This window comes from Triplophysa rosa, linkage group LG10 (genome assembly GCF_024868665.1).
Source record: "Triplophysa rosa linkage group LG10, Trosa_1v2, whole genome shotgun sequence".
In the NCBI taxonomy this organism is placed as follows: Eukaryota; Metazoa; Chordata; class Actinopteri; order Cypriniformes; family Nemacheilidae; genus Triplophysa; species Triplophysa rosa.
The window spans coordinates 25,326,038-25,353,190 of NC_079899.1; the positions used below are offsets into that span (position 1 = coordinate 25,326,038).

At 38.8% G+C, this 27,153-nt stretch overlaps 3 protein-coding genes across 6 annotated transcripts in view; 1 reads left to right on the forward strand and 2 right to left on the reverse strand.

Moving 5' to 3' along the window:
• dnajc17 (DnaJ (Hsp40) homolog, subfamily C, member 17) overlaps positions 1-22,839 on the forward strand; it is a 33,463-nt gene extending 10,624 nt beyond the window's left edge. Inside the window, exons 10-12 of one of the 3 annotated variants that reach the window (XR_008963664.1) lie at positions 1,840-1,962; positions 10,951-11,040; positions 21,529-21,630. Coding sequence is in view for 2 of the 3 variants with exons in the window: in XM_057343810.1 (XP_057199793.1) it covers positions 1,840-1,962; positions 21,529-21,654 (249 nt within the window). In the remaining variant the exon portion in view is untranslated. Of the gene's footprint in view, positions 1-1,839; positions 1,963-10,950; positions 11,041-21,528 lie in introns of all 3 variants that reach the window. The other 2 variants (XM_057343810.1, XM_057343809.1) reach the window with 2 other exon arrangements.
• On the reverse strand, positions 1,980-13,832 carry LOC130560201 (uncharacterized). Its single transcript, XM_057343811.1, has 3 exons — positions 13,555-13,832; positions 13,176-13,265; positions 1,980-10,866 (listed from the first exon to the last, which is right to left on the reverse strand). Exon 3 carries the CDS (start codon positions 10,818-10,820, stop codon positions 10,236-10,238), a length of 585 nt encoding a protein of 194 aa, XP_057199794.1. The 5' UTR covers positions 10,821-10,866; positions 13,176-13,265; positions 13,555-13,832; the 3' UTR covers positions 1,980-10,235.
• Positions 22,840-24,536: 1,697 nt separating the features above from the next.
• Positions 24,537-26,593, reverse strand: gchfr (GTP cyclohydrolase I feedback regulator). Of its 2 annotated transcripts, none has more exons than XM_057344248.1 (3): positions 26,444-26,593; positions 25,493-25,584; positions 24,537-25,231 (listed from the first exon to the last, which is right to left on the reverse strand). In XM_057344248.1, exons 1-3 carry the CDS (start codon positions 26,477-26,479, stop codon positions 25,093-25,095), a joined length of 267 nt encoding a protein of 88 aa, XP_057200231.1. In that variant the 5' UTR covers positions 26,480-26,593; the 3' UTR covers positions 24,537-25,092. The 2 variants fall into 2 exon arrangements, with proteins under 2 accessions (XP_057200231.1, XP_057200230.1); XM_057344247.1 differs by having other exon boundaries at positions 25,493-25,587.
• Between the last annotated feature and the right edge of the window lie 560 nt (positions 26,594-27,153).

Here is a 27,153-nt window from a genome sequence, read left to right on the forward strand (position 1 = left end):
TATATATTAGGGCTGTCAATAGATTACATTTTTAATCGTGATTAATCGCACCATTTTCGTGCGATTAATCGCACACGTATAGTGAAATTAATCAAATGCTATTTATTTTGTTTAATATGTTTATTTTAGTGCTGTTAATTAATCACACACAGCATTTATGTTTTTAAATATACTTTAACAATCTAATAATTTCACATTTTATCTCCAAATTAGTGTAGAAACAACACATTTCTTTAACAGCATCATTTTATGAATGAAAGCAAACAATATTTTTGGCTTCGCACTGATGTCTTTGTTTATTAAATATATCATTTTTTCTACTAATCAAACCCATTATAATAAGTGTGCCCTTCATACCCGTCTAACAGGTCTTTACTACTAAATACATGAAATACAGAAGAAATATGTGTTTAGGTAAAATGATCATATTTGTTTCGTTCTGTGAACTACTAACAATATTTCTACCAAATTTCAAATAGAAATATTGTTTATATTTGCATTTATTTGCAGAAAACGAAAACTGGAGAAACATGTGAAAGCAACAGAAAAGATGCTCTGTATTTTTTCAGACCTCAAATACGGCAAAGAAAACAAGTTCAGATTCACTTTTAAGCAACACAACAGTTATATTTCTACATGTATTTAGGAAAAGTAAAAAAAAATTATGTGATAACCAGTTTCATGTGTCTTGTCATGCGGTCAGTCTTTCACATTGCTGTTGGATGACTTTAGGTTTGATTTTGTTGAAATTCAACAAACACTGGACTGGAATGAACACCGTAAATCTAGAAATGATGGATTGGAGCGGTCTTTTAATGTTGTATGTATGTTATGTTTTAGGTTCGACTGTTTAGATTTGTAGTGTTCGTGTCTGAAGTGGTTATTGTAAATTGATTCTACAAACTTGTTTTTTTAATCGCATGTCGCATATCAAAATATCAGGCAAGTTATGGCATTTCACATTTTATTTTAATCTTTTTCAGCCCTTATTTCGATGCATTAGATCTGCGTGTGTTGCGTGACGGTGTGTGGGGATTTCAGAACACATGTAAGCGTGTTTAACGTGGAGCAGAACCGCTGGTGGTTCTTTGACCGTCTGAGATTTGGGTCGAGGACTGTTGTGGGTTCGACTCCAGCATGCGGTTTACCCCGTCTGAGAATCGGGCCACAGTCATGGGCTGTGTGTGGGGCGTGACGATGAGTCCTGAAGGCACGTGTGCGTCTGCTCACACACAATATTCTGTTTTAGAAACGTACCGTAGTTGTAGACAACTCATTTTTGAAGCGTTTCTAAAACAAGCATTGCTAATTATGCTCATGCTACGTTTGAACAAACCTCACATAACTTTCCCTTACAGAAAAAACACATTTCAGCGTGAATCCCACGAAAAAAAGCCATGGGATGACATGCGAAAAACATCACGTTTCACATCTGATCCCATGTGAATTTACATGGGTTTGACATGGAAATGTTTGAAAGCCACATGTGATCATGTGTGAGAAACAAAAGTCTTGTTTTCTTTCTGTATTTTCTGTGTTTGTCGTCCTGCAGAGTTTGTTCGACAGGCAAAACTCCTGAAATCATGTCTCGAGGAGAATTGTGAAATGACTTAAGCAAAAAACCTTTAGTCTAAGCAAAAAACCTTTTTCTTAGTAACTTGATTAGATCGTGCGATGGGATGGAACCCATGACCTTTGCGTTGCCAGCACAATGCACTTTATGAAACTCATGTCGTTTATCTGGTTTAGTTTATAAAAGGAATTCGAGAGAACCTCGTGTATTTTACGGCATTGCCGGTCCTGTTTTTTTTTAATGACATTTGAATGTTTTATTCGCAGGATCTGGCGTTTAGAAACGAGAGCGGTCTGACTGGAAACCCTTTGAAAATCACATGGCTGGAGGGTCAACCTGAGCCGGCGTCACGCACGAACACCCCGGCAGATGTTTTCTGCTCTTCGCAGGTACAGTTTACCTGAGCGCTCCTGTGCCGAACCATTCACCACGTTTACATGCACGTGACTGATACGTTAATCTTTCGTGCGGTTAAAACAGGAACCAAACATGTGTGTTTGAAATGCGGGCTCGAGCAGAACACAGAGTTTAATCTGAAAATGACCCGCGCTTCTGTGCGTGAGTCTCTCCGTCTCTCTCGAATTGTAGCGAGAGTATAACGTTACGGCAGCGCTCCATACCATCCCGTGGATTTGGCACGCGATGTAAATCGCATATTTTATGTATCTGTCAAGAGAGGTATGTAAACATTCAAGGTTTCACTTTCGGATCGCTGTGCAAATACGTCCACCGAACAATGTGTTTAGTGGGTTTGTTTGACTTGGACGGCGCTACACGCATGCACGCTCGAGGCTTTCTGGACCCCCAGCACGCGTCTCATTAACGTCTGACCCGCCAGACTCAGACGGCACGCTCGGCCTCAACACGGGGAACGGAGGGGAGGGGGATGTGTAATGTGTGACTGGCACGAGATGTTGCCCCCCTCACAAGCCCCCAAAAGAGTTCCTGATCTCTCTCTTTCCCTCTACATGCACTTCCACACGTTTACTCTCGGCCTTTAGATTCGGTGTACTTACTGCAGGGTGTACTTATAACCCCCGACAGAAGTCATCCAGACCTCTGATTATGTCCCGTAGAGTACCTAATAAAAACTCCAGATACACACGTAGAGTCTGATGGAAAATGTCTTCTCTCACTTGGATGCAGCGTTGTAAAGTGATACTTCACCCTACAGTGAAAATTATGTCATCGTTTACTCACCTTCGAGTTGTTCCAAATCTGTATGAATTTCTTTGTTTTGATGAACACGGAGAAAGATATTTGGAAGAATGCCTAGAACAAGACCGATTTTGCCCCCCGTTGACTCCCAGAGTAGGAAAAAATACAATGGTAGTCAAACGTGCCCCGGAACTGCTTGCTGTACATTCTTCAAAATGTCTGAGCGGCTGTAAGTATCATCATAGTCATATTTCAAATGAAGCCTGTTTCATGAACATTAACGGTTTTTCTTGAGCAGTGATGTTATTTCCATGAGAATTAAATACGTATTTCCTCCAAATTCTCTTCTTTACTTTCAAATGTTTTCTTTTCTCATTTTTATGTTCTTGTTATTGAAATTACGTATAGTCAGGAAAACCATCTTTTCATGACGTTTTCTTGATGCTTAATATAATTCCTTAGGATTTTGGGTTAAAATGAGAAAACCCACTTTGAATAATGTTTTATATTTTGAATGTACAGCCGCGGCAAAAATTAAGAGACCATTTCAAAATTATGTTCAGTTTCCAAATTATTTAAAAAATTTAGTAAAAATGTTCAGTAAATGTATGTATGTATATGTGTGTATACAGTATAATATGTGTTTAGGTACAATGATCATTTTTGTTTCGTTCTGTGAACTAGTAACAATATTTCTCCCAAATTTCAAATAAAAATAATTTTGTGTTCAACAGAACAAAATAAAATGATAAAGTAATTTTTCCTACTATGGGAGTCAATGGGGGGGCTAAATTTGTCTGGTTATACGCATTCTTCCAAATATCTTTCTCTGTGTTCATCAGAACAAAGACATTTCTACAACTCGAAGGTGAGTAAATCATTTTCATTTTTTGGTAAAGTATCCCTTTATAAGTGTCAACGTAATGTTTTGTAAACGTTCAGAGTAAATGAAATTCATTAAAAAATGTGTTTTAAAGTTTGTTCTACATTTAAAGGAATAGTTCACCTAGAAAAGGAAAATTCTGTCATCATTTACCCTGTTGCCTGATTTTCTTTCTTCTGCAAAACACAAAAGAGATATTTTGAAGAATGTTGGTAACAAAAAACAGTTGGTCCCCCTTGACTAGCATTGTATGGACACAAAACCAATGCTAGTCAATGGGGACCAACGGTTCTTCAAAATGTCTTCTTTTGTGTTCTGCAGAAGAAAGAAACTCAAGAGGGCGTGTAAAACTGCTATTGAGTCTTTGCGGAAGTGAAGTTTTGGGCCACTAACGTTTGATGACGTCTTTGCTGCCGAAACTGCTATAAACTATTGCTGACAGTTAGTGGTAATGGATACATTTCACACACAGGAAAGCACCACACGTACAACACTTCACCTTTAAAGAAGGCGACCCGGTTCCAGAAAGTAAAGCACACTAAATTGAATCCATTTGGCTCTTAAAAATCCCAGTTTTGAGTTACTGTAATAACCCGGGGTGGTTCAGGGTGGGATTGTGGATCGGGCTCATGGTCCAAACTCGGGAAACAATGTGCATGCACGTTATTGTGGCAACTGGCTTCACGTCGCCTATTTTGAATTCAGATCGTTTCATGAGTTTCTAGAAACTAGTGAAGAAAATCATGATTATGACGGGGTCATTTTCACATTAGCTCACAGTGAAGAGAGCCGTGTGGTCCACGCCAGCCAAGGTCAACTGAAACCACCTCAAGAGGTCTGGCAGAGCCCCTCTCTATCCCATAATTCCTTGAGAATCTATATGCGTATCTGTCAATATTTTATATTTAATATCTGGGAATATGTGATACATCTTTAACAGTGAACGTCTGTAACAAACGCTGGAGTTGGTGAGATTTTCAGAATGAATGTTCTCTGTGTAACGTGTAATTGTTCCCCGTGCACGACTCCGGTAATAAATCCACATTATTTGGATTGGATTTAGTTTCGCCTCTGTAGTCCGCTGTATTTTCTATCACTCCTCCGCGCAGCGCTTCACAACGCTTGTGTGATTTACGGCCGGCTGGGAAATTTCTTGGACCTGGAAATAAATGACTAATAAGAGGTTTTAGGATTTTAGTTATTTTTCTTAAATGAATGCTCGTAACAGCAGTCGAGTTTGAGCGATAGGTTTGGTGTTACTCAATGTTTCTTCTCCAGGCTTCTTTTCTGTAATTTTGTCTTTTTTACTTTAAATGTTTGTTTAATATGATTGATTGTTAATCACGTTCTAAGAAAAGAGTGTGTACAAAATTGTAAAGGTTTTTGCAGGTGATGATCGGTCAGGTTTCTACGGAGATAAAAGTGCAATCTCTGAGAAATGTCTCCGTTTTTATTTCTCGTCAAACGCGTCGGGATTTCTGCCAGAAACAACACGAGCTCCGAGCACATTTCCTTTTACAGTTGCACAACTCTCCCTAAAATAAATGCTGAAGTGTCTGCTGTGGGTCTTGATCTGCTCTTGGCAGACGGACTTTGCTTCTCCTTCCCTACATTGAAATCCAGGAGAGGTTTCTGGGAATTCTGGTGGGCTCTTTGACCTCGTGTTAGCGGTCACTGGTTAGTTTGTGGTTCTTTTGTGAGAGACAGTGGCACATTTGAACGGTTCAATGAAATGCAGATCTGTGCGTTTTTCTGCTTCCTTTTTTGTGTTAATGTTTTATTTCCTTTTACTCAAGAAGACGGGTTTCACCAGGCGTTTATACTGTGATTTACATGAGCATTTAATTGTTATAATAAATCTGAAATCTGGGTTTTGGTTTAAACGAGTGCTGTCAATCGATTAAAAAAAATTAATCTGATTAATCACACATTTTTTCTGCAATTAATCACGATTAATCGCACATACCATTAATGTTTTTAAATATACGTTTACATTCAAATAATTTCACATTTAATCTCAAATTTAACGTAGAAACAACTGATTTCTTTAACAACATCATTTTATGAATGAAAGCCAACTTCCTGATATTAGTACTGCAACTGATGTCTCCATTAAATTGATGATTTTTTCTTTATTTTAACATTAATTATAGACATTTAACATTGAAGTTCAGTATAACTAGTATAACAGTTAGGAAATATACAGAAATTGAATTAAGTTGTCAAACACTTAACAGTCTTTAATGCTCAATTCTAAATTAAATACAGAATTAAAGCTACAAAACACACTGAATTCCTCTTTTCTTTTGTTCTTTGATTCTCATTAGTGACAGGAGTCACAGCAGCAAGTTTAAGAATGCCGCCCCTTTAAGAGCTGCCGCTCTACGCAGATCTGACGCCCTTTCCCATTTTCACAACTCTTTGCATTCGTTTAGGATTTTATTTAACACGTTGAAATCTGTGTTTACAAAAATGCTGAACAAAACTGCCATAATCTGACATAATCTTGTTAGGTTTTGTTCATTCAAGCACGAAGGAAAACTTAATACTGATGCTGTGCTGTCTGACAGAGATTCACTGACGCAGCCTTTAGCCGTGACTCTATACACCAGACAGACCGCTGTCGTGTTGCGTTGTGCCGCGTCCCACAGCTAGAAGCCGTCTATCTATACTGAACGCGTCACAGCAACTTTCAAATCACGCTTAAATGTTTTAAAGGCCTTTACATGAATAAGAGTGTGATTATATAATGTAACGCTAGACAAAGGATGACAAATAAACGGATGCTGTGTTAATTGCGTTAAATATTTTAACGAGTTAAGGCCATTGCACATTGAGTCCGAAATTTGCGTCCAAAATTTCTGCACTTTAAAAAATAAATACGACCTCACGTCATCATATTTACACACTGCCTCCGATATTTTCGTCCATCGTAAAACAAATTGGACTGGGTTCGATTTTCTGCATTTTCCGCATCCGTAGCTAGCATTTTGAGATGCATTTTGACAATTCAGAGACACCGTACAAACGAGCGTCAAATACGAAAAAAGGCATACGAAAATTTCGGACTGTATGTGCAAAGACCTTAAATCTGAAAAAAAATGAATCGCATGCGTTAACACGTTAATGTTGACAGCCCTAGTTTAAACAAAAATTAGTGATAGAGTAGGGCTGCACGATTAATCTTATTTTAATGGTGATAACGATTTATGCTTCCCGCAATTAATTGAGTATAATTGTTGTGATATTAATGTTTTAAAAGCAAGCACAATAAGCACAATTCCTGATAAGGTCCGAAAATCATCGCTGTCGGACTAAAAGCTTGTATCTCTGCCACTTTACAGGAAGAAACCCCACTACATTTCTACACTGTATTTGTACTATTTTAATCCTTTTTTTTGCAAAACCCACAGACAAACATAAAGAGTGACCAATAGTAATGATTACTAAAAACAAGAAATCAAAAATGGAGTAGCAAGGTTTCATTCCGGTCACAAAATGTAAATGTGTTTAGATGATAGCGTACTTTGAGATACGGTGTTGAAAACATATATTAATTGGCTGTAAAGTATGTTAAACACGCTGAAGTGAAATTAAAAACGAATGTTCTGAACTGACGGAATATAATTTTGAGCCAAATAATTGTGATGATCATTTCCCCCATAATCGTGCAGCCCTATGACTGAGCAAGTACACACGACTCTTTGTATAAAACTCTTTCTATACCCTGATTTACGATGGTATGATGTATATTTTGAGCGGTCGGGTATGATTTCAGGGGAAAAATCAATTTGACGTCATTTCACTTCAAATCACCAAAAAGAAAAGAAACGTAAAATAATCTGCAATTTTTTTGTTTCAAACAGAGATTGCGATCAAAAGACGAAAGTTACGGATTGCAGTTTATTTCTAGCATTGTTTTGCATTTTAAGTTGCAGTCGACATTCAGAGGTGTAGAATGTGTAGATCTGAAGTGGATGGGGTGTCTCTGTAACACATTTTGACACAAGTTTTATATATGATTTCAAACGCGACCTATGAAATTAGTCGTGAAATATATCTCTGCAAGACTGAGAAAACCGAGATGAATTTTGTTCATGATGTGAACATATTAGGTTGATGTACTCTTCTCTCCGTGTTGTTGTGTTCCATGCGTGTGGGTGCGACTGCATCGCGTGTGCCGTAGCAGAGGTTTGGGTTTGGGAGCGCTGGAGGATCTTGCGTGTCATAGTCGGTTGAGTTTCTGCTGGAAACGGGCTGGTTTTGATGATGAACAGCACGTAGCGTGCGTTATGCTTCTGAGAAGCTTTTGGGACGGGCTCAAGCTGGGTAATCGCATTTGCCGGTTTTGACTTACAGCATGATGTTCAGTGTTTGAATGTCAATAGTGAAATAAGTGAAGTCCGCTCCTGTCTGCAGTCTGTTATCACTCCACCTGCGCGTCTTGACTTTCTCCACCACTTTCAGTTTGTTTTTCTATTGATTGTTTACACGCATTGATTGATTGAGCTCGTGCTCCAGAACCATAAACCACTGATTTAAGAGAAATCGATCTCATCATTTAAAAGTACATCGTGTTCTTCTCATGCAATATTCATTCGTGAAGGTCTCAGCAGATCTGAACTTAAAGGGATACTTCACCCAAAAGTGAAAATTCTGTCATCATTTAGTTGTTCCAAATCTGTATAAATATCTTTGTAGAAAGATATTTGGAAGAATGCTTATAACCAGACATATTTTGCCCCACATTGAGTCCCAGAGTAGGAGAAATTACGCAAACACAAAAGAAGATATTTTGAAGAATGTAGGACAGCAAACAGTTCTGGGGCACTTTTGACTACCATTTTATTTCTTCCTACTCTGTGAGTCAGTGGGGGTCAAAATCTGTCTGGTTAAACGCATTCTTCCAAATATCTTTCTCTGTGTTCATCAGAACAAAGACATTTATACAGATTTGAAACAACTCAAGGGTGAGTAAATGATGACAGAATTTTCATTTTTGGATGAAGTATCACTTTAAGCTGCGATTCATTTAAAATATGTGACGACTTCATTTAGAAACATGAAACCCTGTTATTGCTCCTGGTATAGTTTGTATTTTGGGGTTAAATTTATTTTTGTACTTGGAGAGAAAAAACATTTCCTGAAAAAGAACTCCAAGGTTATTCTGCAGTGGATTTAGGAGCGGTTGGGATGTGTAGTCGGGCGTGCCGTTCAGGGATTTAACTTTCAGCTGACCTCTTCTGAAAACAATGCGAACACGTTTATATGTCCAATAAACAGGGCTGAGCAATATATTTAATATTAACAATGTATTTGCAGTGATTTTAAAAGTAAACATTATGTGTTACGGCAGTTTTATACCAGGGTCTGTTTGAATACTGGGTTCTGATTGGCTGGAAGGTGTGCATTAAAAACGTTTAATGCAAGGGTAGCTCCAGTCAGTTTGATTACATTTGAAATTAACAGACAAAAAAAAATAATTTTCACCTGTTTGATCTTAAATGACACTGTAAACATCAATAATAGCTTTAACTTGGCAAATGACCATGGTATAAGTGGGATAATCCACAGCTAGCCGTGCGTTAAAGGATTTTAATGCGTGTCGGGTGGTTCTTGGCCTCCACGTCGTGCATTAAAACCCTTAAATGCACAGCTAGCTGTGGATTATCCCTTACTTAAAGCATATTTATTTGGCCTTTAGGATTCTGTGACACTTTACTCGCTTGTTGTACAAGATGGCGCCGGTGAGCTTTTTTGGGACGCCAGGGTCGGCAGACTAATTTCCAATCCCGTATAACACGGGTGTTTTTAGGTATAAAAAAGAAAGTAATATATCAGCAATATCACAGATCCTCTTTACATTTCTTGAGCACTTCGATAAGCTAAAACAACTCAATTGTGTTATACAACCGGAAATTAGTTTGCTGAACCTGGCATCGCAAAATCTCGCCGGAGCTATCTTGTGCAACTACCCCATTAAAGCAGTAGGAAGAGCTTAAATGGACAAATCACTCAAAAATGAGAATTATTTCATTATTTATTCATCCTCATCTCATTTCAAACCTGTATGAGTTTCTTTCTTCAGCAGAACACAAAAGAAGATCTTTTTTTGGAATGTTGATAACCAAACAACACCGAACCCCATTGACTTCCATTATATGAACACCAAACCACTGAGACATTTCTCGAAATATCTTCTTTTGTGCTACACAGAGTTTTTGAACAACATAAGAGTGAATAAATGACTACAGAATTTTAATTCTTGGTTAAATTATGCCTTGAAAGCTGATGTTAGGTATGATGTCGTCGCTGTCCTCACGAAACCTTGGATGTCCAAATTCACTGTTTAAATGAATAAATGCTGTGTTATCAAATTTGTGGAGGAAAAAAAAACAAAGAATTTTTGATGTTTGGAGAACCCAGTGACAAACATAAAGGGTGACTAATAATAATGATTTATATCAAAAGATAAAAATGAGAAATATGGAGATACGAGGTTTCAGAAGGACAGCAGCGATGTACTTATAGTGCCTTATTGCTTTTATAAAACAGGACAAAACGCACGTGAAGCAAATGTTCAGCGTTGTTGTTATCAGATGAGCCAGTTCACGCTCTGTCTCACTTCTGCTGGTGGAGTTTGTCCATCACTTGCAGGACGGCGTCCAATATCGAGGGTCCCAGATCCAAACTGAACGCTGAATCCATCTCATCCGCCTGCGATTCCTCAGAGTTTGTTTGCGTCGAATCTCGTCCAGAACTGAGACTTCCGCGATCGGGACTGTTGGCCGGCTCGAGGGGCGAGCGCCGTTCCACGTCGTTCGCTTCCTCACTGTCCAAGAGGGGCATCGAGCTGCATTTCTGTCTTTGATTGACAGGCGCGTGCTCCCAGACGGGACTGCAGCGGCTCTCCGCCGGGTTCAGCCGGGGGGGCTTCGGCGGCGGGCCGCAGGCGAGGAAGAGGTTCTGTTCGCTTTGAGAGCTCTGGAGAACCAGGCTGTTACCCGCCGTCTTTAAGAAGGAGAGATCTCCAAAGCTGCGGTCCATGTGACTGTCAGGGCTGATGTGTGAAAGGTGTCTGAAGTCTGCGAGAGGAAGACTGATCATGTTGACAGACAGAACGTCTCTGCGGTTGGATGATCTCCTCGTCCATCTTCCAGACGCTGGTTTGCGTTGCAGCGATGTCCTCAGCGGCATCTTGATCATTCAGATCTTATTTGAGTAGCTTGCGGACATGTGACCTCGGTTGTTTCTGAAGCAGATTAGAAAAACAGTTTTGTCAGAAAAATGACACAATAAACCAGTGACTGATATAATCTTTTCTGATCTTTTCTAGAATTCCAGACAAAAGAAATCTCTTCTACTTTGAGACAATATTGATGTTGTAATACTCGGTTGAAACCACAATAAATACGAGGAAATGTTGGTAAGGCCTTTTAATAAAGTTGTATTTGTTAACATTAGTTAATGCATTAGCTAACATAAACTAAGATTAATATATGCTGTTGATCCTTGTTAGTTCATGTTAGCTTCGACGTTTTACTAAAACATTTGCTAAATAAAACAACAGTTTTATTAACAAATACAAGCGTGTTGTAAAAATGCTACTAAAATTTACAGTAAACATCAAATTTGTTTCGATTGGTTGTGATCGTGTCATTTTCTGTATAATTTTGAACCGAAAATTTGTTTTGGTCACACTTTATTTTAAGGTCCAATTCTCGCCATTAACAAACCATTAACTATGACTTTGCCTCAATAAACTTCTAATTTGGTGCTTATTAATAGTTAATATGATAGTTGTTAGGTTGAGGTATTGTGTTTTTATACTTAACTATATTTGATTTCTTTACGCAAATTTTTTATCCCCCAAAAATGTGTAAAAGTGCACAGATTCTAAGTGAACCTCAATGCGCAACTCTGCCGAACTTTCACTTTCCGATGAGAAGATCTCTGCTGCTTAAATGAAAATGTTGCATTTCTTTATTAACATGTTTTTGTTTGATCCAGGACTGGAATTGTAACCACTAACACCGTGTCAACACCGGATGCGCCGCGACACAAGACAATAGAACGCATTAGAACCCATTGTAATTTTACATTTTGTCAGTCGCATCCGGTGTAGATACGGTGTAAGCGTTGTTAAAAGAGAGTTTTGCAGGTACCATAATCACACTGTACTTCAACCGCGGGTCATTTATATTTTTATATCTTGATTTATTGCAGGTATTGCGACATCTTTACTGCACTTTTATCTTCTCCTATTCTGTATGAGTAAATTCATCTTTGTAAAGTGTCTGGAGTGATTTTGGTAACCTGCGTTCTGGGGCTGCAAGATGTATCTAAATTATTCAATTATCGCAAAAAATGATGAAAAAGATGCATTCTTTTTTTCCAGAATTCTTTTTAAACAAATTTGTAAAAAATTGAAATTGTTTTTTTACAAAATGTAAGCATATTTTGGCATATCACAATATTTAGCAAGTGACTGCATATGAGAATTTTCTTCAATGTCGTGCAACCCTACTGCATTCCCAGTGTTCTCATAAAAACAGGTTTTAACGTAATTCCAATAATTCCATATATAACGTCAATTAGAAGTACAGGTTAATCAGTCCCATTTGTTTTGGCAGCGGCCCGTCGCACCTCTGTTGTGCGCGTAACGCTTCCTCGCGCATTAGATCAGCGTTCGTGACTCGCAGCCCTCGCTCTTTAAATCCATACGGCACTACAGAAACATGTTTTGTTGGCCAATAAAGGTTTATTCTGCACTTTAGTATCAGCGGGAGACGTAAATTACAACATTCCTTTACAAACATGCAAACACCCGGCTGTTTGGAAGGAAACGCAGGATTTCACTAATAAAGACCTGAAACACCTGAAATTAGGTACAAACATTAACAACTGGTAACAGAAACACACACTTGCTCATTAAATATAAAAGTGATGTCTAAAATATAAAAATGTATATAAAAAATAACTATTAAAGTGGCCAAAAGTGATGTCTGGATGGCATATTTGTGCAATATTTGCACTGAGCCGACAAGTTTGAGTAGCCTAAGGGGCGATTAACATTTCGTGTCTTTTGCGCGCGCAAGTTCGTAATGTTAAATGTAGACATGCGGCAGGCGTGGTTTCAGACGCGAAATGTGAATCGCACCTAAAGCGTCAATATAAAGATATTGGAGAACTAAATTTGAACAAATGTATTTATTTGACAAAATCATTTGGCAAATGCATAGAAAAACGCAAAACTTGACAGTAAATAAAGCAAACATTGAGTCGAGTTGATCAGTTTGGTTGTTTCTCTCATGTTTTAGACTACAGCAGTCATATAAACTCAATAAAGACTCGTGTGTTGTTTGTCTATTTTTTATTCTTAAAGCTGAGTTTTACTTTACATTCCAAACACAACATACAAAATCTTTAATAATACATTTGAATAAAAGTCAAAGACGTCAGTTGTCCTTAACTTGACATTACTTTTGGCCATCAGTGTGGTTGTATAAGATTAGATCACAGTCTAAAGGTTTGTGTTTATTTAGTAGGATTGAGTCTTACCTGGAAAGGTTTCAGGTACAATGTGAAGTTCTCACGCTCTCATCTGAACACGAGCGAAAATGAAACGCGTGTCCGCCAACAGGACCAGACCTGTCGGGTTATAAAACAACTCCATCTGAATGAACTTTAATCAGTAGATGACCTTCTACCTAACAAACGTCGTAAAGTCATTAAGGTACAATTCTCTTGCTCAACAGCATTTCAATCGATTCACCTGAAACATAAAACTGAATATGGATGTAAATGCTTTTGTTGTAGAACACAAGGAGTCGTGTAGCGTTTATGTCTTTGTAAAAGCGCGACAGCGTGTAATGATGGTGGAAGTGAGATGTGGAAGTCATTCGAGGTGTCGCTCGAGGCACAGAGAGATTTCTCTTACCGTAACTCAAAAACTCTTGACTGATTGACGTTTTCTCTGGATTGTACTATCAGGTGCTTTCTATTTTTCAGCTCCGCCTCGATCCCGTGTGTTAAAATCCAGATCGTGGCGTCGTTCAGGTGAGGCGATGAGGAATGAACGGCAGGTATAGGTGAGGTTGAGTTCGTCTTCCTCTTTGGGGAAGTGTTTGTTTGGTCGGCAGCGGCGTCACACCTGGCAACAGATCTGTGAACGGCACTCGCTCATATACACAGAGGAAGCGTCGTCTCACCCTCGAGGTCTCTCTCTCTCTCTCTCTCTCTCTCTCTCTCTCTCGCTCTCTCTCTCTCTCTCTCTCTTTCATCATCACAGCACATTATGATGAAGTGCTGGAGGGTCGTTGTCGTTTACTAATGTCTGTGTCATTGTGTGTCTGATGTTTCATGTCTTTCCTGTGAAGGTTCAAATGAACGAGGTCTGTCGCACGGAGACGTGTATGTACAGGCCGACAAGCCTTTGCGCAAGTTCTGTTGACATGTAGTAATTCCAGCCCACACGCCCACAGCGGCACACACATCAAGAGCTTTCTTTTGTCTGGAGATTTACTATTGTTGCTTTTCCGACATGTAACTCATTTTCTGATGATGTCAGAGCGAGTTTATCAATGCTGATGGCTGTAAATGTCAAGAATATTATGCGTCTGTGTGATCTTTTCAAGAAATATCTTTTATTGCTCAGTGAGATTTGCTGATTTGAGTGATTTGAGTTCTCAGCTGTGTTTCATTTAAATATCAGCTTTAACGAAAATAAAATGGTCAATTGTTGAAACGCACGAAGAGACTGGAGGTGTAAATGAATGTAGATTGTAGAGGTAAATTTGTTTGAGTTCATATGGAGATCTTCAATAATATTGACTTTTGATGGCAGACGAGACAAATCTGAGCTCAGTTTGACACTTGGATGACTTTAGAAAGTAGTGACGATCAAAGTCTTTTTTATATTTGTGGGTTAATATGTCATAAACTTTGCCGATGTCTTTGTTGTTTGGCCTTTCTGACTCGAGCGTTTGTCAGGTGGTCCATTTGCGTTCCATGACAAAAGTCTTCATTGCACGATAACTGAGCGCTTTTTTAATCCAAACAACGTTTTTATTCTTATTTTCTTTTTCTATTGTAAACAAATGGCTCCTGGTCTGTTCCCGGACGGTCGGCGGGGAATCTCGCGGAGAACACGAACAGGGTTTTCTCCGTAATTTCTTTTCCTTTAAAAGGCGTCCAGTAAACAAAAGAGCCGACCGTCCGTCATCCGCTTCAGAAGATCCAGGTCTTTCTCCACACATGCAATCGTTCACATAAACCAAACATCAGCTCTTCATCATAACATTTATCCAGTACTGGAACTGTGAATTTCAACAAGCCCTCATTCTGCCGGGACGAGGAACGCTTTCATGCAAACACATCATCAAAACATTAAGTGGCTTTCGCCGTCTCAGGCCAAACGTCCGCGCCGAACGCGCCAGACGTGTGAGGTAAAAAAGCGTCAGGTTATTTCTGGAATGTACTTTAGAGGATGGCTTGATTATTTTTGGCCGTGTTGATTGTTGAGTTTGATCCAGACTCTTGGGCGCTGGGGTCTTTCTGTTTTCTTGCTGCTGGGAAATGCTGGCAGATATAAAAGCCTTGAGTGCTTTCGGAATTATAAATTGTGGTGTCTTCGTGTAATTGTTGGTGTTTTTTGTGTTTAGTTTAAATGGATCATTTATAAACATGTGAACTGTTCTTGAGGTAGTGATTCTATAACTTGAATTCCTTAAAGTTTTGGATGACTTGATACATCAGCTTTGTTTTAAAACCTTAGTGCCTTAGTGTATACTACCAATGTAAGGAGCTGCCTTCTAACACTAGATTGAAGGATACATGGAAGACTGCTTATATATATATATATATATATATGAAGAGTTTGTTTCCAAAATGAGATAACTCCGTTTTAAAAAAAAAGTAAAATCATGTTTTTATTATGTTATCATAATATTTTTTGAGTTGTTATGGCTTAAATCAAAACAAACCAATATGATATTGATGATATTGAATAATGATATTAATTGGAATGCACAAAAAAAATCATAATTTTTTAACAATTTTTAAAATGGAGTTATCTCTTTCTGGATATAAACTCCACGTATATGTAAGGGATAATCCACAGCTAGCCGTGCGTTAAAGGGTTTTAATGCACGACGTGGATGCCAAAAACCACCCATCGCGAAGCTGAGTGCATCCTTTAAAATCCTTTAACGCACGGCTAGCTGTGGATTATCCCTTTTATACCATGGTCATTTGCCAAGTTAAAGCTGTTATTGATGTTTACAGTGTCATTTTAGATCAAACAGGTGAAAATAGTAATTTTGTCAGTTAATTTCAAATCAAGTCAAACTGACTGGAGCTACCCGTGCGTTAAAGTGTTTTAATGCACACCTTACAGCCAATCAGAATCCAGTATTCAAACAGACCATGGTATATATATATATATATATAATAAAACCATGGTTAATTTTGTATTCCAGTAGATTCTATATCAGGAATGAAATATCCTATTGGCACTGGAATATTTCTTATTAATAATCTTTTGTTGTTGTTGTTGTTGTTGTCATTGCAACCCTTTGTGGGTTCCCATTGTGGTTTTCTGGTGGTTTGTGGATGTTTACCTTCTCACATCTCCTGGCTCTGGATGATGTGTGATTATGCAAATCAAGAATGTTCTGTTTGGATGATCTGCGAGTCTCGCTGCTGATAGAACAATATTAGGACTCGGCGTTCATACACAGCTTGTTCATTGCACATTAATGAGATGAGATGTCAGGCTCGTGTGATTCGAGTTGAAATGGATAAGAGCGGCTGTATGTAGTTCCATATCTATATTCAGTGCCAATGAGGCTGTTTCAATAAATGAGCTCAGATGTAAAATCACTGTGTTTATATGATATAGTGAATATTTAAAAGCATTTGTCTTGTGTAGATGTTGGCCGGGATTTCTGGACATGATGTGTGGAGCTGTGCCACATCGCTGAAGAGGTTTTTATATTAGAGATCGTGATATGCGCTGCACGTTTGAGTTTGTGTGTTTGGAGAGACAGAGAAAGAAAATGGGCATCATTTACATGCCCTCACATTGTTGCAAACCCACATGGCATGACTGAGGATTGAGGAAGAATGTACATGGTTTTATTCTATTACATGCTATTCTAATGAGGATAAAATAATAATGTCCACATGACACCATGAACATGTGCCATAATCCTCTGTGGTGCGTTCACAGCATGTCACATTGGCTGATTTTACTTAGTGAGATTAGTGTAAATGTTTAGTTTATTAAAAGTATTAGTGCTGTTAGTGTTAATCACATGAGCGTAACGGAGATGAAATGAAGTAATGCAGGTTTGGAATAGATAAGAGTGAGTAAAGGATGACTGGGAGTATTTTGTTTGTTTTTATTTTGTCTGTGTTGTCTCTGTGTTGTGTTTTTGTTTTTTGTTGTGTCTGTATTATTTTTGTGTTGTCTCTTTGTATTGCGTGTGTGTTGTTGTGTCTGTTGCCTTTGTGTTGTGTATGCATTATTGTGTGTGTGTTTCCATGTTGTGTGTGTTTTCTCTGTGTTGTCTCTTTGTATTGTGTACGTGTTGTTGTGTCTGTTGTTTTCATGTTGTGTATGTGTTGTGTGTTTTGTGTGTGCCGTCTCTTTGTATTGTGTTTGCAGGAGGAAGCAGCTCTGTTTTTACACAATACCTGGAAGTTGTTTTGTGTCATATTGTCACTCTGTCTGTGGTCACTTGATGTGTTTTCTTCATGCTAATTGCTGTAGTGTAGTTTGAGTTCACACACACACACACAACCTCTGTAGAAGTGTGTGACTCTCATTTATCAAGCTGACCGCAGTCTGTCATCAGATCAAAGACAAAGTGAAGTCGTGAACGTCTCTTCTCCAGCACCTCCACCTCTCATGGACGCTGTTGAAAGAAACCTGCTCTCGGGCTTTCAGCGCTCGTACCTGAACCCGCTTGAGAGCATCCATACGCTCTAAACATCACCCTGAGACCCGAGACTGAGGAGGGAGATGATCTTGTTGTCATTCAGTGGTCTGACGTGTCTTGTGTTTGTCTGGCCGTGGGGAAAACTGAAGCGTGATGGCTGCCAGATGCAGCTACTGATGAAGAGTGTGTGTTGAAGTCGTCTTGTGTATGTGTGCATGTTATATACACACGCTGCTTTTGTGTGTTGTGTCGTGGTTACAGATCTGTGTACTCTACTTTCATTTTTTGTGGGTTTTCCAGGTTCCTGCGACGCATTTAGCGGTTGTGACTCTCACTGCACCGTTTTGACAGCGGCAGTCAGAGTTTTCCAGCCTGATTCTTCACACACACGAGGGCTGACGGTGATGTCATCGCCCAACCTGCTATCGGTTTCATCCCTCTGACCGCAAACAGGAAAACCCTGGAGCTGAGAGATGTGACATCAGCGCTGTAGCGTCAGTGGTGATGTCACCTGCGGCTGCTGTACACTGAGTTTCTGCTTAAGGGCTCTTCGCCGGTCATGAATCACATTTATCATCTCTGAAGCTTCAACAGAAGTGCTGTGTCGTGCGATTTTCATTAGGAAAACAAACGCTTCAGGCTTTTGCATTCCAGATGAGGAAGATGAGGTGCGAATTTGTTTTCTGCGGTTCTCCTGATGAGAACGTTTTCGTCATGCATCATTGTCAAGCTTCTTTACATGTGCATTCAACGCTGATAGCTGAAAATGATTTATTTTAATCATTATTATAAACATGACTGATTTCGAATTAAATAATTAGATGTTTGGTAGCACTTTTCACATTTTGGCATTGTTGCAAAGCAGCTTTACATTTAATACATAATTGTAAAGATAGCAGAGATGCACAGAGGTGCTAAAAGGTTGTTCACAGCGATGCCATAGAAGAACCAGTTTTGGTTCCACAAAGAACCATCCGGCCAAAGGTTCTTTAAAGAACCATCTCTTTCTTACTCTTTTATAATCCGATTTGAAAGGTTCTTTATGGAACCAAAAGGTTCTTCTATGGCATCGGAGAACCTTTTGAATCGTCTTTTTTTAAGAGTGCATTCTCTGCATACTTTCGCTCATGGTTTTAGAGGATGTCACGCGATGTTACCTTCAGCAATAGAAGATACTTGCATTAACATGGATATTCCTGCTTTCAGAACAGACCAGGTTCCAGCGATGATCCAGCGGCTCATTTCCTCTTGACCCCCGTCTGACTCGTCTTGTCTGTCGTGACACTAAAACCAAATTCCGGGCCTGGATTCAAAGTGTCCGGAAACTCGCTCTTTAAAGAGATGCTTCTTCTTTTCCCCGTGTTGTTTAGTTTATTAAAGATGCAGAGGTTGTTTATTTACTTCATTGAGTTTGCGTGATATTTGGTGGTTAGGTGCTTGATGGAGGAATGAGCTCATGACACTGGAATGCTAATGGCAGCCTCGCTTCCGGAATGCTACGCTTCCCTGTCTCTCTCTCTCTCTCTTTCGTGGCACACTACAGTGGTTGAAGCGAGAGACCCCATTCATCTCTTCCAGATGCACAATCACTTTCTCTCCTGCCATTCCTAGTTTCGGTAGACACGCACATGCTGGAAGCCGGAGACGGCGTTCTCTGGAAGGATTGATCTCTGGCCTTAAAACCTTAACAACACGTTTGTTTTGCAGAACGGCCATGCTGTGTTTTTATTTATTTATAGTTCAGCGGGGGGTGAACGATCCCTGTTCTTCTTTTTTGACTCGTTACACCGCACGTAACCCAGCAGAAGAAATGAGGTCAGTTTGATATCGGCAGAATAGATCGGACACATGCTTTCTAAGTAAATGAAGTATTTATGTTTAAATACTTTCTCGTATAGCAATTAGAAATGACAGTTGGGTTTAGGGATGTAACGATTACCGGTTTAATTGTTTACCGTGATGATAACATCCAACGGTTAGTATTACCGCGTCATATTTTCATTACCGTTAAACCGTACCAGTGTTCCGGCTTGAAAAACCCTGTCCAGCATCAAACAAAGTTATCACGATTATAAGGTAGATGCAACATGAAACGTGGGTTTTGTTCATTTATGTCAGGAGAGTAAATCAGGAGTTTCGACATTCGGATCAAAATAACGCGAGACGCACCTGATTCACGTCTGCTCCTGTGAGCTTGTGAACACTTGCTTCCCTAATTAGGACTTTAATCCGAACAGGTGCACATTTGTGGAAATTTAGATTTACTGACGCACATTTACTTAATATTTCTTTATACAGAACCATAATTTATATTCATTTTTCATTAAGTGATGTGATATGATGAGTTTGAAACTTCGTTCAGCTTGTTTCTTCTGCTTTGTGCGCAGATGTCATGCCGCTTTCTCCTGGGTCCTAAAGTACACCCGATTTCTCACAACACACGTAGACCGATCTGAATTATTTTGTGTTTGTTTGAAAATGTGATTTACTCACTTAAGGTTGTTTAATCTGAACTAGGAAACTTACCTCATGCCCCCAACGTGCCATGAGTAATATGAATGTTAATTATTTGATGTCAAACAAACAAAAGTACATTTACAGATAAATTCAATATAAAATAGTTTTTTTCCAGAACACGCTAATAAAACCGTGACAATATTGATAATCGTGATAATGTTGTTCACTATAACCGTGATCTGAAATTTACACACCGTTACATCTCTAGTTGAGAATGCTAAATAAATAAAACATTATTTTCTGTCCTCCGGCGTTCAGGACATTTAACATCATCGGTAGATGAATGAAAGAAATACTGTCCGCGTGTGATCTAATACTCTGAATTATGCATCGGTGAGCCAAAACGCTGCAGCAAACCTTCACATCAGAATGCCTGAGTCAGGATTGTGACCTCAGATTCTCTGAAACGCTGTTGCGTGATCTAAAACAGGCCAGTCGTTCGGGACGCGAGTATAAACAAAGCGTACCAGTTTTCTATTTGTATTTCTGCTCAGCAACCGCCGAGAGCTTCGTGCCAGTTTCTGGCCGGAGAAGAACGTGTTCGTTTACACCGCTGACATTGACCGTTTCAGATGTTTTTACAATAAAACTACAGGACTGCGAAATGTCGCTTGTTTTAGTTCTCGGGGCGTTTCTGAAGTTGAGCGTGACTGTTGATATTGGCCGATTGAATTGAATCCTCAGCATTAAATCTTTGACGTCGCAGTCATCCCACAGCGGTTGTGCTAAAGACATCCTCAAATCACACGGCCTGTTGAGAAGTTTTATATTGTTTTTCCAGGAAAATCATATTTAGAGACCAGAATGTCAGGGTTGAAATGAAGATAACAGCGTTCACTTGCTTTGCCCGTGTCTTAAAGTGACAGTTCACCCAAAAATGAAAACTCTGTCACCATTTACATTTACATTTAGTCATTTAGCAGATTTATCCAAAGCGACTTACAGAGAATTCAGGGAGCAATAAGTAATATGTCATACAGGATAGTGTTGTTTTTTTTCATTTTCATTTTGCTGTGAAGTATTCACAGAAGAGATGGGTTTTAAGTAGTTTTTTGAATGTTGTGAGAAATCGTCATTTTAAACCTGTAGGAGTTTCTTTCTCCCACAAAACACAAAAGATATTTTGAAAAAAGTTGGTAACCGAACAGCACTGCACCCCCCATTCACTTCTATTGCGTAGACACAAAACCAATGCAAGTGAATGGATGCCAGTTAACAACATTCTTCAAAATATCTTCTATTGTGTTGTGCGGAAGCAAGAAAGTCATTAAGGGTTTGAAATGACACGAGGGTGAGTAAATGATGACAGGGTTTTCATTTTTGGGTGAATTGTCCCTTTAAGAATTTGCTTTGCAGAGTGTGATTTACATGAATGGTTTAGCAGAACGTATATGTAAAAGGATGAAATACCATAGTGAAACCTCACGATAATCATTTTATGATTGTGTCTGCAGGGTTCGCTGCGCAGCGAGCGTGACTACGAGAGCGTGGTGCTGATGAGACTGAGACAGGCCGAAGAGAGGAAGACACTGATCGAGCAGATGAAGAGAGAGGAAGAGGAAGAGGACGAGACAGCGTGACCTCACACACGCTTTCGTTTTATTATGACTTTTGACCTTTTTGTGTAAATAAACATCCACAGATGCATAAAGCTCCTCTGGTAGAAACGGTCTCGTTTTGATTTTTAAGATTTAAATATATTTTATGAGAGTAATATGACACATGGTATTGCGATTATATAGAGCCTTAAATAAAGAGAAACTATGAACTCTGTCAAAAATTCAGTCATCATGTAATCCTCCTTTTGTAGTTGTAAATATTCAGTGGAACACAACAGAAGATATTTTGTCTGCGGTTTTGTGTTCATACAATGGAAGTCAATGGAGTTCAGTGTTGTTTGATTATCGACATTCTTCAAAATATCTTCTTTTGTGTTCTGCAGAAGAAACTCATACATGTTTACAATGACATGAGGGTGAACAAACGATAACGAAATATTTATTTTCGGGTGAACTGTCCCTTTAAGTGTCCATGAGACTCAAATCTCTCTGTAAAAACTGGTGGCTATGATCATTGCTTTTCTAGCTATTTCCTTTTATATTTATTCGTTATACAGTATAAACATTCATGTTGTTCTTTGTGGCATCTATATTCATGACTAATGTAGTCTTCGTCTGTGATTTTGTCGACTGCTTTTATCATGTGGTCTACACATTGTCGAGGAGTTTCTCCTCAGGTCTCTCCTCCTCCTCATCAATCTGTGGTGACACTCATTCGCACATCATCATTTATTCTGCTCTATCATCTATGGCTGTGTATTGCCAAGTGCCTCCCGATACGATACATATCACGATAGATGGGTCACGATACAATATATTGCTATGTATTTCGATACGATACACATTTGCGATATATTGCAATACTTTAAATAGAAAATGTGAAAAGTAGAGCTAGAAATACAACATGCTGTGCACCAGCGGGGGTTTTCTGTAAGGATAAGTGTAAAAACATCCCTTACCTCTGCAGAGTGGCCATGATGTGTGATGCTTCGACCTTTAGATCAGAGGTTTGGCTTCTCAAACAGGTAGCACAGGGGAATAAGGTGGCTCACGCAAGTCACTTGGCTGTTGTGGTGCATTACAGTTAAAACACCGAACATGGGCAGTATAAAACCTCTGCTTCATCCGTGCTGTAAATGTGCTGATGTCACATCCGTGAAAGCACAATAAATGTCATTGTTACTTTTCTTAATAAACTTTTTGTCTAATGCACTGCAGTAGCCAAATTACTAGTGTCATGACTTGTGAAGCTACAAACAGCATTATTTGATAGAACTCATTACTCCATGACTTATTTTGAAAACCAAAGCACACCCACACGTCATCTCTGAGAGCTCCAAGCGTTCTTATATTTTTCGTCATGCTCGCTTCCACTTACTTAAAATTATCAATAATAGAGGTATCACTATCCATACACTATCGAAAAAAAAATATTGCGATAGTTACGTGTATCGATATTTTTGCACAGCCCTACTATCATCCTGCATTTCCTCTCCTCGCGGCACAAAGCGGCCGTCACATGGTTGTTTATTGTGTGGCTGTTTCTTCGATATTCCTGGAAAGCAGTACAACACAGGAAATACAGTTACAGCTTACGGTGGCGTCGCTGGACTCACCAGGAACACAGCGAGAGCTCTGAAGACGGGTGGTTCGGTGTCATCGTTTTCATCTGACCTGTGCTGGTAGGTTGAAGAAAGCATACGGGAAAAAACATACATCCAAAGTCCATTGGAGATCTAAGTGAGGGCTAAAAGTTGGTGTTCCATTAGAATCCATGTTACAGCACAGTCTGAGATTGATTTCAACATTATTTTCCCTTCATGTTGTCATTCTCAGAACTTGCTGAATGCACATTAGGAAACTTCTGGACTAGAAAAAACCTCGAGTTTACACACTTCTGTCTGATAATCTTTGATGTTGTTTTGTGTGTAACACGCATCAGATGCTGTAAGTCAATTTAACGAATCTGACTTTTAAGAGTGTCACAACTTTGGATCACATCCTCGCACTGTAAAAAATCCAACTTGCAAAATGTTCTCCCTATAAAGATAAATAGAATTTTTAGTTAAAGGAGTCAAATGATTGTTTTGCATATAATAAAAAATTTAGCCTAAACATGGTTCTAACAAAGATTCTTTTCTTGACTGGACTTAGATTCTCAATTTATCTGTTGTGTTTAGATTTTTTAAATGAACGATGGTTTTTGATTGTTGCCATGGATGAGGTTTGTGTGTTCAATGTTGAGGTGTAAGTGCATGACACAACGACAAAACTGGTATAAATGCACTCAACACAAACTATTTAAAAAGTTCAATGATCAAAGTTTTGGTCTGTTTGAGGCAGAAAACACGTGTAGTAAAAGACAAATACATGTGTTTATGTAAGGGATAATCCACAGCTAGCCATGTGTTAAAGGGTTTTAATGCAGTGCATTAATGAAGTGCATTGAAATCCTTTAACGCACGGCTAGCTGTGGATTATCCCACTTATACCATGGTCATTTGCCAAGTTAAATCTTTTATTGATGTTTACAGTGAAACAGGTGTTCAAACAGGTGAAAATTACAGTGATTTTGTCAGTTAAATTTCAAATGTAATCAAACTTACTGGAGCTACCTGTGCGTTAAAGGGTTTTAATGCAGACCTTCCAGCCAATCAGAATCCAGTATTCAAACAGACCATGGTATAATTATAAATAAAAAATCTCTTTTTATGTTCAGCCAACAAAAAATATTTGGTTCCGTTGTTCATCAGGTAAACATGACTATGTTGTGACAACTAATGACTTTTTTAAGTTGGTTGGACTTCAGTCTCTGTTGAGTTCACTCAAAAACGTGCTTGTGATAGGTTGACTCAACTCAACTCTCAAGTTGACTCAACTCTTTTTTTACAGTGCAGAAAAAATGCAGTTGAAATATTCTTTATTACAGTTCCTCACACAAGCATAGATATACTGCGATGTACATGAATTCTCATCTTTACAATACAAAAAGCCTTGAGATGCTTTGAGTCAAAATAATAAGAAAAACCAAAAGAAGGTCACGATTTAGGGAGAGATTGTACACTTCATATTCCACATGCTTTATGAACAACACTTCGTAACGTAGCCCAACCTCAATGTCATACTGTCATTACATATACTGTAAGCATACTGAAAAATGACATGACTTTTGAGTCCATTATTCAGAGAATTACTTCTCATGCATAAAGGTGATAAAATGATAAACCTGTAAACGTGTCAGTTCTCTGCTTTTCTTCTTTGTATGAACAGTCCTGTTCTTGTTAACACAGAATAAGTTCAAGAGTCTCTTTGGCAAAGCAACAACAACACGTCTCATCATGAGATATCAATGAGCTTGAACTGCATTTTATGAAATTCCCTGCTGTTAACAATACCTTCATCTCATCTCAAACACATTTATCATGTTTACCCGACACACACACACAGAATCACACAGAATCACAGAGAGTCACTCGTTTCTTTATGAAGACACCAAACCAGCGTCTGTCCCACACCGGTCATGCTCACAACCCTGTAGCCGATCTTCTCCAGTTTGTCCAAGACCACTCTTGAAGGTTCATCCACGTGGTATTCTGAGCTGTGAGGCGTAGAAAAACACTTCTATATGCAAACTGACTGGATATAACAAGCTCTCAGAAAGATGAAGATTCAACATCAGCAGACTGAATTTAAGCAGATGACAGATTGACATTGTGTGAGGTGATGATGAGCTTGTTTTGCATTCTGACATTATCGGACCATCAAACACTTACGTTTAGACTCTCTTGGGACACGAATCACAATGAGATTCAAGAGTAAAAGTCGTTTAAGAGCAGAAAAAGAGATTTTTTACACGTACAAGTTGTTTCCCAGCATGGTGGTTTTGCGGGCTCCGAGGTAGCTCATGACAGCGGGATCTGAATATTCGTCCCCGACCATGGTCGGCCCCGTCTCCTGAAACAAACACCATTTGTTCACTATAGTCACTGTTGGTTGTGTTCCATTTGCAATTTATTCCAAGACATACAATGTGCATACAAATACAAGAAATGTTTGTTCTAAGAAAATAAAATATGAAATAAAATATGTTTAACATTACAATACATGATATTACGAAAATGTCAAATGCCTGAAAAGCGTAATTGTTGTGTCTTTAAAATAAATGTCAATTGTTTTGGTATGTTGTTGTCTAACGCAGCGATTTTTTTTGGGCACACACTGGAACGGCTTAATGCAACTGCATACAACTAACATGCTTATAAAAACTGAGAAAGAAAATGTCTAATGAGCGACACTTCAAAGAGAGTTGTGCAATGCACATCGCCTGCTGTTTTTCTAAAAACAGACACCTTTTCAAATGTACAATGTTGAAAGGAAAAATACGAATTTCTAATTCTAAAAAAGATACATCTATGCTGTACAAATACCCGATTAACTATTCATTACTAAAACATATGTCTGCTGAAATACCTCTACTGTCGTTTTCTTGTATTTGTGGAGCACTTTAATGCATGCTGGAGTTTGAATTTGTGAACACATTTGTTCACTTTCACTTTGTTTTAAAGGTTCAAAGGTATATTGACATGACATGACATGACATGACATGACAGCTCACACAAATGCAACATTTCACTTCCTCATTTTTAAACCAGAACCTAAACAAATCACGTGTAATAATAACATGCGATGCTCACACTAACAACACACACATGTAGGTGAATTACATAACAACTTCCGTGTGTATAATCCTGTAATGCATCATAACATCATAATCCCAGCTGTCATGTGCTCATTCACGTCTCATACACACCAGTCGGATCTGTGTGCTGATGAGGATGTACGGCATCGCGCTTCTTCAGGAAACGCAACTTTCCAGCGGAATCTGGCGGAGGGTCTCGGAGCGGAGCGTGTGCTGTGTTCTCGCCGCGCTTGCGAGTGCGTGCGCGGTTCAGCGCGCGCTCCCGGCGGAAGGCGGAAACGCCCACCGCTCTGCACCAATCAGCGTCCTGCAAATCAAATGCGCTCCACTAGACATTTAGACATTCGGTTTTACATTATCTTATTTTATTACAAAGCATTAGTCTATAATAAGTAGGCTTTTGTACAAAAACATATTTTACTTTGGCATATATTCACATATAATAAAATATAATTATAGGCGAAATACATACAATTAAACAATTATGTTTTTTCATGTCTTTCAGTATTTTGATGTAATGTTTACAGAGAGAGTTGATTATTGAGCATGCGTGATTAAAAGTGTTTGTAAGATATTTTTGTAAATATTTTGTGTAATACGGTCTTGAAAAAAATGAACGTATCAGATAAGACATGAGAAAGTGTCTGTGATACATCTACTAACCTAAAGTGCCGTGCACTGGTGAGAGAATACCCATAATGCACCTCGAGGCACAGGCCGAGTGAACTTCACCTCTCAGAATGATTTAATACTCACTCATTTTTCTCTAGTGGGCTATTAGTAATAAGTACCGAAGGTTATAGGGAAAGATTTGGATATAA

Excerpts from the sequence above, each read along its gene's own strand:
- LOC130560201 (XM_057343811.1), bottom strand. The coding sequence starts at position 10,820 with ATGATCAAGATGCCGCTGAGGACATCGCTGCAACGCAAACCAGCGTCT.
- gchfr (XM_057344247.1), bottom strand. The coding sequence starts at position 26,479 with ATGCCGTACATCCTCATCAGCACACAGATCCGACTG. Across the intron at positions 25,588-26,443 it reads TCAGCACACAGATCCGACTG|GAGACGGGGCCGACCATGGT; the intron begins GTGTGTATGAGA and ends TGTTTGTTTCAG. Across the intron at positions 25,232-25,492 it reads ACCATGCTGGGAAACAACTT|CTCAGAATACCACGTGGATG; the intron begins GTACGTGTAAAA and ends TACGCCTCACAG.